Source organism: Scyliorhinus canicula, chromosome 18, assembly GCF_902713615.1.
Source record: "Scyliorhinus canicula chromosome 18, sScyCan1.1, whole genome shotgun sequence".
In the NCBI taxonomy this organism is placed as follows: domain Eukaryota; kingdom Metazoa; phylum Chordata; class Chondrichthyes; order Carcharhiniformes; family Scyliorhinidae; genus Scyliorhinus; species Scyliorhinus canicula.
Window position 1 is genome coordinate 22230027 of NC_052163.1, and position 13776 is coordinate 22243802.

General features: G+C 41.6%; 1 protein-coding gene across 4 annotated transcripts; it reads left to right on the forward strand.

Moving 5' to 3' along the window:
- The first annotated feature begins 2543 nt into the window (after positions 1–2543).
- LOC119953067 lies at positions 2544–13479 on the forward strand. 4 transcript variants are annotated; one of them, XM_038776887.1, is made up of 6 exons: positions 2544–2679; positions 5520–5594; positions 5771–5908; positions 9183–9247; positions 9990–10369; positions 11366–13479. In XM_038776887.1, the coding sequence occupies exons 3-6, from the start codon at positions 5856–5858 to the stop codon at positions 11492–11494; spliced, it is 627 nt and encodes a 208-aa protein (XP_038632815.1). In that variant the 5' UTR covers positions 2544–2679; positions 5520–5594; positions 5771–5855; the 3' UTR covers positions 11495–13479. The 4 variants fall into 4 exon arrangements, with proteins under 4 accessions (XP_038632815.1, XP_038632813.1, XP_038632814.1 ...); XM_038776885.1 differs by having other exon boundaries at positions 2545–2679; positions 5520–5571; XM_038776886.1 differs by having other exon boundaries at positions 2558–2679; positions 5481–5594.
- The last annotated feature ends 297 nt before the right edge of the window (positions 13480–13776 follow it).

Here is a 13776-nt window from a genome sequence, read left to right on the forward strand (position 1 = left end):
GGAACCAAGTTTTGCCACGCAGTCGTGTGTGTACAGGGAGTAGAGTAGGGGGCTAAGTACGCAGCCTTGCGGGGCCCCGGTATTGAGGACTATTGTGGAGGAGGTGTTCATTCTTACTGATTGTGGCCTGTTGGTCAGAAAATCGAGGATCCAGTTGCAGAGTGGAGAGCCAAGTCCTAGGTTTTGGAGCTTTGATATGAGCTTGGCTGGGATTATGGCGTTGAAGGCGAAGCTGTAGTCAATAAATAAGAATGGCATTTTTGCCATGGATGGGATAGATCCTCCTCCTCCTTTAGGTACCATTCCCTAATAGGGCATCGGCAACCATGAACTATCATTGGACTGGCCCATGGTTATGCTTGGCAAAGTACAGAAGTGGTTTATCTTTGCCTTCTGCAGTATTGCTGACCAGCTGACTCTCCCACTCTTTACAACCTGCCGTCAGGTATATTAAAAGCATTTACAGGCTGATAATCAACCTGTTTGGCTACATGATCACACCCCTTCTGTGGCCATCAAGACCTGAAGTGACACTTGAAATTGTAGCTTCTGGCCCCAAGGTCGGGATGCTGTCCACTACTACGCCACAAGACCTCCAAACATAGGATATAGTGAACAAAAGAATTCCTCGTTCAGAACATAAGATGGACAAACAGGGATCCATCTTGTAACAAATGTGAGGCTCCACAATGTTAAAAATATAGAGGGTGTAATGTTATAAATGTGACGATTTGTAGTATGATAAGTGTGGGAATGCTTTAACACTTGTACTATTTAAAAAAAATTTAGAGTACCCAATTCTCTTTTTTCCCAATTAAGGGGTAATTTAGTGTGGCCAATCCACCTACCTTGCATGTCCTTTGGGGTTGTGGTGGTGAGACCCACGCAGACACGGGGAGAATGTGCAAACTCCACATGGACAGTGACCCGGGGCCGGGATCATACCCGGGTCCTCGGCGCCGTGAGGTAGCAGTGCTAACCACTGCACCACCATGCTGCCCTAACATTTGTAATGTTGAGGATTTGCAGGGATGTGTTGACGTATGGGAGGATCTGCAATATGAGGCTCTGTAGTGGGGAAAGTGGAGATGTGTAATGTGAGGATTTGTATGAGGATTAAATGATTTGCAGTGTTGTAATGTGGAGATTTGCAATGTCAGGATCAACAGTGTTATAATGTGAGGCTCTGCAATGCTGCAATGTGAAGATTTCCAATGTGAGGATTTACCACGAGGCTCTGCTGCACGGTAACATGAGAATTTGTAATGTGAGGATTTGCAGTGTGAGGTTCTGCAGTGCTGTAATGTGAGGGTTTGTAAAGTGAGGGCAGTATGGTGGCACAGTGATTAGCACTGCTGCCTCAAAGCACAAGGGACCAAGGGCAGCACGGTGGCCTAGTGGTTAGCACAACCGCCTCACGGCCCTGAGGTCCCAGGTTCGATCCCGGCTCTGGGTCACTGTCCGTGTGGAGTTTGCACATTCTCCCCGTATCTGCGTGGGTTTCGCCCCCACAACCCAAAAATGTGCAGAGTAGGTGGATTGGCCACGCTAAAATTTCCCCTTAATTAGAAAAAATAATTGGCTAATCTAAATTTATTTTTAAAAAAAGCACGAGGGACCCAGGTTCGATTCCCACCTTGGGTGACTGTGTGGAGTTTGCATTTTCCCCATGTCTGTGTGGATTTCCTCCGGGTGCTCCAGTTCCCTCCCACAGTCCAAAGAGGTGTAGGTAAGGTGGATTGGCAATTCTAAATTGTCCCTTAGTGTCCAAATGTTAGTTGGGGTTAAGGGAAGAGGGTGGAGGAGTGGGCCTTGGTTCGGTGCTCTTTCAGAGGGTCAGTGCAGATTTGATTGGCCGAATGGCCTCCTTCTGCACTGTGGGGATTCTATGATTTGCAATGTGAGGATTTGCAATGTGCTGTAATGTGACATTCTGCAGTGCTGTAATGTGATGATTCACAATGTGGGGCTCTGTAATGCTGTAATGTGAGGATTTGTAATGAGGCTTTACAATGCCGTAATATGAGGATTTGCAATCTGAGGTTCGGCAGTGCCGTAATGAGGATTTGTAGTGTGAGGTTCTGCAGTGCTGCAATATGAGGGGTTGCAATGCGAGGCTGTGCAGTGCTGCAATATGAGGGGTTGCAATGTGAGGCTGTGCAGTGCTGCAATATGAGGGTTTGCAATGTGAGGCTGTGCAGTGCTGCAATATGAGGGTTTGCAATGTGAGGCTGTGCAGTGCTGCAATATGAGGGTTTGCAATGTGAGGCTGTGCAGTGCTGCAATATGAGGGTTTGCAATGTGAGGCTGTGCAGTGCTGCAATATGAGGGTTTGCAATGTGAGGCTGTGCAGTGCTGCAATATGAGGGTTTGCAATGTGAGGCTGTGCAGTGCTGCAATATGAGGGTTTGTAATGTGAGGCTTTGCAGTGCTGCAATATGAGGGTTTGCAGTGTGAGGCTATGCAGTGCTGCAATATAAGGATTTGTGGTGCGAACCTCTGCAACGTGAGCAACATTGTGAGGATGAGGAAGTTGAGTCCGGATGTGACGGTCTCAGCATCTGTTTCCGGCCAGCCTGACGCAGCTGGTATTTGGGGCGGGGCCACCATTTTGAGTTCACTTAGCGAGTGGCGCAGATCGAGGGAGGTTGAGAAGAAAGGTAATCGAGACCCGCTGAGGTACGTTTACGAAAAAAAAAACTTATTAGTCGAACTGAATTCGTGTGTATTTCAATTCCAGCCTTATTCTCCCGCAAAAGAAAACCCAAGTTATTTCGGAGCGGGGTTTTTTTTTCTTTGCTTTCCATTCCGGGCCGGGTGTGGCGCATATGCGTCCTTCAGACGAGCCCCACTTGGCCGAGTGAACTGGAGTTAATCCAAGTTCCTGGAGCTCAGTGTTCTTGTATTTAATGGCAGGTGTGAGTGCGATATGTACGGGGAGGGGAGTTCATTAAATCAAACGTCGGACCTTTCGCCCTATTTCATTGGCGGATCGTGTAGAGCAACCGCAAACTACGCATTAATTGATCTGGGATCAGGGTTAGAAATTATTAGGGGTTTTCAACTCGGGCAAAGAGAGGACCCACTTTTTAGTGTTCAAACAATACTCCCTCGTTTAAGAGGGTTGAAGTCTTTCTCTTCCTCCTTCCCTCCCACTAACCTCGAATCACAATGGTGGCTGGCCGCCAGCCAAGGTTTCTGCACAGTAGCCACTAGGGGTTGGTGAGAGCTGGAGTCGATGTTGAACCCTCCCTTTCACCAACTCACTGCCCTTGCACAACAGTTGAAAATAAAAGGCAAATCCACCCCCCCAATCCATGTCTTCCCTTCCACTGTGGTATGGTCCCTGTGGCTCCAGTGTTTGCCCTCCATGGATGCCATCTCAGTGCAGGGGGAAGAAGTCTCTTTGTATTTACGTATGCTTGCTTGTAGTAGTGGAAACATCCTGATACTCACTGGCACGTATTGTGTTCCCTGTTTTTATCTATCCTGCAGGAGGCAAATGGCAACTAAACAATTGACATTGGGGGAGGGGGGGAGACTGGTGAGAGATGTTGATTGTTTTGGGGCAGTTTAGGCCAGTCACCTATTTGCATTCCTGGCCATAGATTCCAGGCTCTTTTACTAGTTGTTTCAAGTTTTAATTGCCTGTATTAATTTTTTTCCTCCTGAATTATTGGGATTTCAATGTTCACTCTAACCTGCGCTCAATAAAAAAGTGTTTAATATCATGCTTATAAATGAGTTTAATGTGTTAATCTGCTGAAACTTCTGCCGGTTGCCCTTCTCGGGCTCAAGACAGGCAGGCAAATGTGAGATCAGTTTAAATCCAGCAACTGAGCAATAGGATATTTCTAAATGGGTTCAGAATTTTTTTATGACACAAGTATAGAACTTAAATAATAGAAATGAAAGCAGGGTGTCGGAGAGGGTAAATAACATTTTTATTTCAACTGACATTAATCAGTAAACTGCGGTTTTCAGTGCTGGGGAAACTTGGGGATTTTGAAAATGTATTCATTTGGAATTCTGAATTAAATGGCTTTAACCATATCTCATGTTAGCTTCATGTATGAATAATTGCTGGTGAGGGAAGTACAAGGAATTCTCTTTATTTATGAACAGGAAAGCTGTATTTTAATTTTACGGTGCATTTATAGCGCAAGGCTTTTGTAACTTAAAAATCCTTTGGAGCTGTGGTTACCCTTTAAATGGATTACTGGGCGACTGGCTTCTGGATGTAATTTTGTCAAAGACTTGGGACATGGGGCGGTCACAGTGATGAGGAGTTTGTTTACCAGGAAAATCTTTTTCTAAACTGTTTATAAAGCAAACATGTAATAGGATTGTATGGACATCTGGAATAAGACGAATATGACTAATCTCTGGATGTTGGGTTTCTTTTGGAAGGAAGTGTCACAATCTTTGTCTAATCAAAATACAGTCCATTTGAATTTTAACAATGTGGGATGTTTGTGGTGGCACCTTTTTCAGAGGATACCGATTTAAGATAATGAGGGAGGGACAATCCAGTATGAGGTTTTGAAATTTGTTGCAGCGGGCAATCATCTGAAATTCACTGCTCGAGTGAATGGTGATGGAAACAGATTCAAATAAATCAATATGTTTTCTCCTGTACTGTAATGTTGCAATTTATAATTGAGAAACAGAAACTATTAGAAATTGAAGCCATAAAAAATCTTGAACATTGTGATTGCACCAGTTGGATAAGTTCAATTTGCTATAATTGGAGTGACGCCTAAATTAGGATCTGGGGCCTCAGTTTGAATTTGCTTATCCATATTAAGCTGTGGTGTGTTGGAATACGCTGCACTAAAATGCCATACATTTTTGGGACTTGTTGTTAAATTAGAATGACCTTCTGTAGTAAATTGTCTTGTGTTCCTGAAATTCACAACTTTGAGCAAAACAGTTAGAATTGGTGTTAAAGCCCGAGTTGACTTCTTTTGGTTTTTCCCTCTGAATGTGAAATGTCCCAAGTATACGTTGAAATGTTAAATAACAAAGTGGCACCATGTACAAACATTTTAATTAATGTCACCTCTGCACAGTAGACGGAACAAGCTCCAACTAGTGGCAGAGGTTAGTCAGTGCAGTTAGTCAATACAGTACTACCTGAATTGACCACTTCTACCGCTAGTGTGGAACCCAGGACTTGGAGTGTGAGGGAAGGTGGATTAATTGGACAAGTTTGTTTCTCCTCTTCACCTTAAATCTGTGCCCTGTGGAAAAAGTGTCATCACAACCTTCCTATGTTGTTAAAATTCCAAATTGTAGACTGTGCTTTGACAATTATTGCTACACTTCCCAAAAGACATCAGACATCTAGAGATTAGCCATATCTGTCTTATTTCAGATGTGCATATAATTCTATTACATGTTTGCTGATAAACAGTTTGTGAAATAAAATGTATAAAAATATACTAATTTTCTTTAAAATAATATGCATTTTATGACAGGTGTATAATTCAAGTTTCCTTGCAATTAACATAATTTAGAAGCAAAGCCAGGAGTCCAGAGTCAGTGAAGAACCGAACCTGAAGACTTGGGGTAAGCAGAGGCCAAAGCCTGTGGTAAATTGTTAAATGTCAAATTGACAATGTTAAATTGATATATACACACACAATGTTCAGGTGCTTGAAATGTTTTTCTACGCAAATGTGAATTTTCTTCATGTAATTACTTGTGTTCCTACGTGTTGGGCTCATTTAAATTTGTGATTCCTCTTTCCTATTTGCATATTCTGCAGGGTGGTGGATATTTCAGAAAACTTCATTCCTTCTGCTTCTTTCATTGAACTGGTTTCATTGAACTATCATTTGAAAGAGCTAATCATGACTGCTATTGTGAAACAATTTGCTTTGAATCCTTCTGGGAAACCGTACCAGTAAGTGTTTTATTTTCAAATGAAATGGGATAGGTATTGTAAGGGATCGAACCTGGGACCTCGGTGCTGTGATGCAGCAGTGCTATCCACTGAGCCACGGTGCTGCCCTAGATAATTTGAGTTCTAATCCAGTTGAACTGAGCAGCAAATTTGACTTTTTTTGCTGCGCAGACAGAACTTTGACTACCTGTAAGACGAGGGTTAAGCATGGACTCTGCCCTTCATTCCCATTCCCAAATATTCTGCCCCATCTTGTCTCCTGGCATAATGATTTGTATTTAGTTTCCCAAATGCCTACTTCTAAATGCCTCGGTGTCCATTCCTCAGATGTAAACTTGCACAAAGGCTTTTACTTTTGACTCTGGAAAGCAATACTGCAGAGGTTTATTCACACCCATCTGTGCTAACAGTTGCTGGGAAAAGATCAGGATCCCTGAAGTCAACTGGGAAATCTTGCCATTTCCCTGAAGTACACGATTTTTTCTTTTGTTGCCAGGTTTGGTAATTTTCCCATTTTAGTTACGCCCAGCAAGCCATAAACTGCTGCACACATACAAGAAGAATTGACGGGGAGAAAGGACATAAAAATTGATACCGTTTGAAACTTCATTGTGGAGCTTTGTGGGAAAATTTGTATCTGACACGATTGATAAAAATGCTAATTTATGTAATGTCCTGAATGCAGTGAATAAACTAAAAAGCCATCAAGCTAATTATTAGATGGTTTAAATCAAATTCCGTTTTTTTTTTTTGGAGGATTCTTTCAAGTGTATGGGCTTGCATTCCCTGAATCCATCTTGCCATAATTTGAGACACTGATCTGTGTTAACTGAACAAATAATAGTTTTGTTACACAGGATTCTTTTTATAAGATTTACTGGTACTTTAATTATTTTGTTCAATAATTCAATGTTTGAAAACTGCCGTGTTTGTGAAGAGCAATTTATTCCTGAAATGTTTTGGTGACTAGCCTTGAGAAACCATTCTGCTGGGTTAACTTTATCATTTTTGGTAACCTGAGGCCGTATGTTAATTACATTGGCCACTTAAGATGTGGCATGGTGGTGCAGTGGTTAGTACTGCTGCCTCACGGCACCGAGAATCTGGGATTGACTCAGGCCCCGGGTCACTGTCCACGTGGAGTTTGCACATTCCCCCACAACCCAAAAATGTGCAGGTGGATTGGACGTGCTAAATTACACTTTAATTGGGAGGGTGGGGGGGAGAACTTGGTACTGTAAATTTTAAAAATATTGGTCACTTATTCCAGGTATGCAGAACTCTTCTCGGTCAATCCACTCTAATTCTATTTTAGAATTAATACTACATTGCTCCTTTCATTAAGCATGAATAGAAGTGGGATCAGTGAATACTTTGAGCATGAATATTGCCCTTTTTGTTTTGTAAAATACAGCCTCTGTACTTGTTTTATCGTTTGTACAACAAATAAACATTTCTGGGTGTCAAAAATCACTATTTAAAATTGTGTCAGTGTTGTTTTGGTGTTAATTTTATGTGATGTCGGGTGGCACGGTGGCGCAGTGGTTAGTACTGCTGCCTCACGGCGCCGAGGACCTGGGTTCGATTCCGGACCCTGGCCACTATCCATGTGGAGTTTGCACATTCTCACTGTGTTTGCGTGGATCTCACCCCCACAACTCCAAGATGTTCAGGGTAGGTAGATTGGCCATGCTAAATTGCACTTCAATTGAAAAAAGAATTTGGTACTGTAAGTCTTTTTTTAATTGGTCACTTATTCCAGGTATGGAGAAGTCTATTTACGAAGACGCTTCTAGGCCTATCATTCCAATTCTATTTAAGAATAAGGAAAGAATTAACATGAATTTTACTGTAGGGAGAGTATAGAATTTTTAAAAAAATCTAGTGCCCAATACATTTTTTCCAATTAAGGGTCAATTTTAGCGTGGCCAATCCACCTAGCCTGCACATATTTGGGTTGTGGGAGCGAAACCCATGCAAGTACGGGGAGAAACTCCACACAGACAGTGACCCAGAGCCGGGATCGAACCTGGGACCTCAGCGCCGTGAGGTAGCAGGGCTAACCCACTGTGCCACCGTGCTGTCCAGGGAGAGTATAGAATTAATACTACATGGCTCCTTTCATTAAGCATGAATAGAAGTAGGGAAGCACGGTGGCGCAGTGGGTTAGCCCTGCTGCCTCATGGCGCTGAGTTCCCAGGTTCGATCCCGGGTCTGGGTCACGTCTGTGTGGAGTTTGCACATTCTCCCCGTGTTTGCATGGGTTTCACCCCCACAACCCAAATATGTGCAGGGCAGGTGGATTGGCCACGCTAAATTGCCCCTTAATTGGAAAAAAAATAAAATTGGGTATTCTAAATTTATTTTTTAAAAAGCAGGAATAGAAGTGAGATCAGTGAATATTTTGATCATGAAAATTGTCCTTTCTACTTTGTAACATGCAGCACCCTCTGTATTCTATAGTTTGTACAACAGATAAAAATTTATGGGTGTCAAAGACCACTATATTTAAAATTGTGATGGTGCAGTTTTTTGTGTTACTTTTGGATGATGCCTCACTGCACCGAGGACTCGGGTTCGATCTTGGACCCTGGTCACTGCCCGTGTGGAGTTTGTCTGTGTGGGTCTCACCCTGACAATCCAAAGATGTGCAGGATAGGTTAATTCGCCACACTAAATTGTCCCCTTAGTGGGGAAAAAAAGGATTGGGTACTCTAAATGTATTTTAAAAATTAAAAGTATAAATCTTGGGTGATGTCACCACGTTATAATCATCCCAACATAGTTGACTCCACTCTGCGAATGATTCGTACCCAATTTGGTAATGTTTTTGCACTCATTTTATCTGGTTCCTAGTAGATGAAATGAAATCCACAAATGAGTCCCTGGCATTATACTTTGAACATACGTCAAGATCTAATGGAATAAATCAAATACAGTAGTTAGATTTGCAGCATGACCACAATAATCAAGGTATGATCTTGTTCAGCCCTGAGATTCGGAGTGGCATTTTCCAGCCCCTCCTGCCAGCACGATCTTCTGGTCCCACTGATGTCAGTGGGGATTTGAATGGCTCACCACAACTGTTATGGGTGAAACCCCACTCCAATCTCCAAATGAGAGAATGTCGCACAGTCTATCTTTGTCTTCTCTTTCTATTTAGAGTCCAGTAATGTTTTACATTTTGATCACTGCAACAGTTTGTCCTTGTATGTACGAATCACATTTGACACTGTTTTCACAAGTTAAGTAATTTTTTTCCCACTTTTATTAGGCAGGAGGTCACACCAAAATTAGATGATCAGTTTTGCAAAGATGACTTCTGCAATCTGAAACCAGGTAATGTACTTTGTTTATATAAATTATTGTGTATGTGACAAATGTCTCCTTCAGGCTAGGAACAAATTTAATTTCATTGTTGCTGTCTTTGGTAGAGGGTGTACATTCAACCACTACAAGATGTGAGCAAATAATCTATGTAAAGTACAGTACGTAAAAGGCGAGCGTACAAGTTTGCTACTATTTTGAGGAAGTATATCTTGTTTGTGTAATTTACCCTGAAGCACTTTGGAGTATTCAGATGATGTAAAAGGAATGACTTTAAGGGCCTTTGTCTTTTTATTTTCTTGCACCCGAATTGCATTATCTTGCTTTTCCTCATCTTTTTCAGTCTGTTGCATTCTTTGTGCTTTCGTGGTCTGTAGTCAGTTCAAATATTCTTTTCAGGAGCTTGGTTTCCAACTTCAGTAGCATGTTTGGCTGGTTTGCTCAGTTTCTCTTCCATTCACCCAGGGAGTATATTCAGCACATCTTTCTCCACATCCTCAGCTATCTCATGTTCTTTCCTGACAATGGCTTAAAATTGTGCTGGGGTTTGGTCCTATATGTACCAGCAGACTCTTTGCAAAATATGTTCCTTGCAGGCATTGATAGATGACAGAAGCAGAGTCAGTTTTCCTTTCTCCTCATATCCCCCAACTCACATCATTTGATTGCATGCCTCAGTATCACATTATCTAGTGATGTATCTACTGAATAGGTATTTGATTTCACTTGAAAGTATAACTCTTTTTCAAACTAGGTGGAAAGTATCTACAACTGGTGGCAAACAACGTGAATACCCACAGAGGAAAGTGTATATCACTCGATAAAGGCTTGCCAATTATAATTGGAACCCTGGATGATACAGCTTATTGGGGAAGGCCTGACATGCTTCGATGTTGGGAAGATCTCTACCTGCCTGAGAAAATGGAGATGGTGGTCCTGGGTACCATTGATGGTTATCCGTGCCTCGCTGCAGGACTGCAACTTGTCATTCTTGCTGGAAAGGATGGTTCAGTATTTGCCTATGAAGAGGAAGTATTGCACAAAGTTGCCACAAATTTACAACAGCTCTTCACAGAAGGTGTAACATTTCCTGGAACTAAAATCTATGAATATGGCAAAGGTTTCAGGCCAAAGGTAAATGGTATTATGCTTATATTAGGGTTCCGTTTTGCTGTGTCTGGAATTCAACATATATTGTGAAGGAAAGATAATCATTTTCAAAAGTAGGTTCAACATAAGCCATGAATGTTCCCTTTGTTGAGAACAGGTGTTTAATATGTCCTTATGCCTGAATAACTTTTAACTGTTTTGAAATCTATTATTAGCATTGCCATCATTTAATATTTGTGCATTTAATAGCCGTACTTTTCAATATGACAACTTTTACTCACCATTATCTGAATATAACAAATTGAGTTATTGCCAGCAATTGTTCATAATACAACTCTGTAATTCAGCAAAACAAGTGATTTTCATTTGGGATCCATTTTTGGAATTCGAGGTTCCACTCCCACAGTTGTCTTGATTGACAGTGTTATCGAGTTCTTGTTTTGTTGCTATCGTTATGGTTAAAAGCCATGGCCATGAAAATACTATTCTTTTGTGGGTGTTGCTGGCTAGGCCAGCATTTTTATTGCTCCCGCCAAATTACTCTTGAGAGAGTTGTGGTGAGCTACAGCCTTGAACTGCTGCAATCTGTGTGGTGTATTTACACGCACAGTGCTTCTTGGCAGGGAGTTCCCAGAAACAGTAAGCAAACAGTGATTATATTTCCAAGTCGAAATATTGTGCGGCTTACAGGTGGTGCTCCCATGCATCTGCTGCTCATGTTCTTGGTGGGAGAGGTGTGGGATTCGAATGGTACTGTCAAAGGAGCCTTGGTGAGTTTCTGCAGTGCATCTTGTAGATGGTACACACTGTTGGCCGCACTTGGTGGTGGAGTGAGCGGATGGTGATGGATCGGTGCCCGTCAAGCAGGTTAATTTATCCTGTATGATGTCAAGCTGCTTGTGTTGGTGGAGCTGCACCATGTGATTGCTGATATATTTTTAATTGAGGTGTATTCTTGTCCATAATCTCTTAATTGTATAATGTAACTTAAAAGAATAACACCGTTTCTAATTATTTCAGACCAATGAAGAATACCTGACAGCCTTGCGGGAAGCAGGGTTGGAAAAGATTTCTGAAGACACAAGAAAGTTCATTACCAAGAATGCCGCTGAAATGAAACAACTGATCGATGATTTGGATTTCTTGTAAATTCTTACTCCTTGAAAAAGGATGAACTTTGTTACTGGACTAATTTTAGTTATCGATTTTATTGTGGGTGTCACTGGCTAGACCAGCATTCATTGCCCACCCTTAATTGGTAGTGAGCTGCCGATTGAACTACAGTGCTGTTCAAAGATTTTGACCTAGCGGCAGTGAAGGAACAGTAAAATACTTCCAAGTCTGACGATGAGTGACTTGGAGGGGAAGCGTCATGTTGGTGTTCCCATGTGCCTGTTGCCCTTCTTCTTCCAGTTGGTATCGGTTGTGTTTGGAAGGTGCTGCCTAAGGAGCCTTGGTGCGTTATAGTACCAACCGCCACCTCCGGGCAACCCAACTAATTCAGTAACTTTGGGACATGCATAGATGCAAGGGCAGCACGGTGGCACAGTGGTTAGCATTGCTGCCCACGACGCTGAGGACCTGGGTTCAAATCCTGACCCTGGATCACTGTCCGTGTGGAGTTTGCACATTCTCCCCGTGTCTGCGTGGGTTTCACCCCCACAACCCAAAGATGTGCAGGGAAGGTGGATTGGCCACGCTAAATTGCCCCTTAATTGGAAAAAATAATTAGGTACTCTAAAAAAAATTTTAAATAAGAAAAGAAAATAGATGCATACATAGAAGATTGGAGCAGGAGGAGGCCTTTTGGCCCTTTGAGCCTGCTCCCCCATTTATCACGATCATGGCTGATCATGGATTCCACAGGCTCTCCTCATATCTGTCAAATAGTTTACCCTGAATCCTCAGACTGTGACCCCAGGTTCTGGACACACCCACCATTGGGAACATCTACCCTGTCTAGTCCTGTTAGAATTTTATACGTCTCTATGAGATCCCCCCCACCTCATTCTTCTGAACTCCAGCGAGAACAATCCTAACCTAGTCAATCTCTCCTCATGTGATAATCCCGCCATCCCTGGAGTCAGTCTGGTAAACCTTCACTGCACTCCCTCGAGAGCAAGGAACAAGTGCACACATTAGATAGCAACCTCTGATGGTAATGTGAAAATGGCCGTATAACCTGTTGGTGATTTTGAAGGATAATTTTCTTGTTGCACTTTAATGGTGACCATGGATCAGAGCTAGTCATTACGTCTGCAGCTGTAACATCATGACTGAAAGATTACCTCAACACTCAGTATTGCTCTGGAATGCCTAAATTTGTTTTGAAATCTTTAAGTGAGTCAAGTCCACAGCCGTTTAACTTGATGTGAGACGGCTGATTGACAAAAGCCTTTAGATGCAAAGATTGGCTTAATTCCAGTATAACTAGTCAGAATTAAAATATTTAAAATTCATGGTGAGTTATACTGGAATAAAATGATCTGTGCTTCTCAAGGCTTTCTTTCATCAGCATTCTCGTCTCAAGTTAGAAGGTTTAGGTTTAATGTCTCACTCCAAAGTTTTCAAAATGGAAACTTGCAACTATGGACTCGAATGGTAATATCTATATTTCTATAGCTTCTCTAACAATTTTGCTCATCTAATAAGTTTTTTTTCCCTGCTTCTCTGGCAGTGCGATATGAGAAATTGGTCATAACATAGCTGTACAAATGAGGAAGATGAGCAGACAACAAAAGACCACTAAACTGGTCTATTAAGCTGCTCTATACTCCGCATATTTGGAGAATCATGATTAACACTCCTATCTGCAACCATGTAAATTTCTTGATTCCATCGCATGACAGATTGGGAATAGATTTATAAAGCTTTATATTCTGCATACTCCACTGAAATTCCAAACGTTGGAATTAAATTATATATTGAAGCTTTGCTTTTTTTCTAAAGACTTGGCAATGTATTGAATGACGAGGGTACCAATGAGAAAATATATTATAGCGTATTGATCACTTGACAATCTATTAGCATAAATCAATCTGGAAAATTCAATTTTTTTTTCATTAATCGCTATGAGCTCTAGTGGCGTGCAATCCAGTTACCATTTTTAAAATAAAAACTTCGTTTTTTAAAAAGTTGTCTGTGTTTGTGTTCAGTGTTGGGGAAAACTTTAAATAAACAACTATTATTGCAACTTTCATAGAAACCAAACTGCATCAGTACATTTTTCTTGTAAATCTTATTTCACCAAATGTATGACTTGTCCAGTTACACACCTGTCAACGAAAGTTTCGAATGTTTGGAAGAGAAATACTAATAATTTAAAATTACTGTTCTGATTTTGGTTTCTGGATATTTTTCAGCTGAGATTTTGATGTGTGTCCAACGGTTTTGTTCGTTGTACCCAAACCACTTTTAGCCACTCCTTGGAA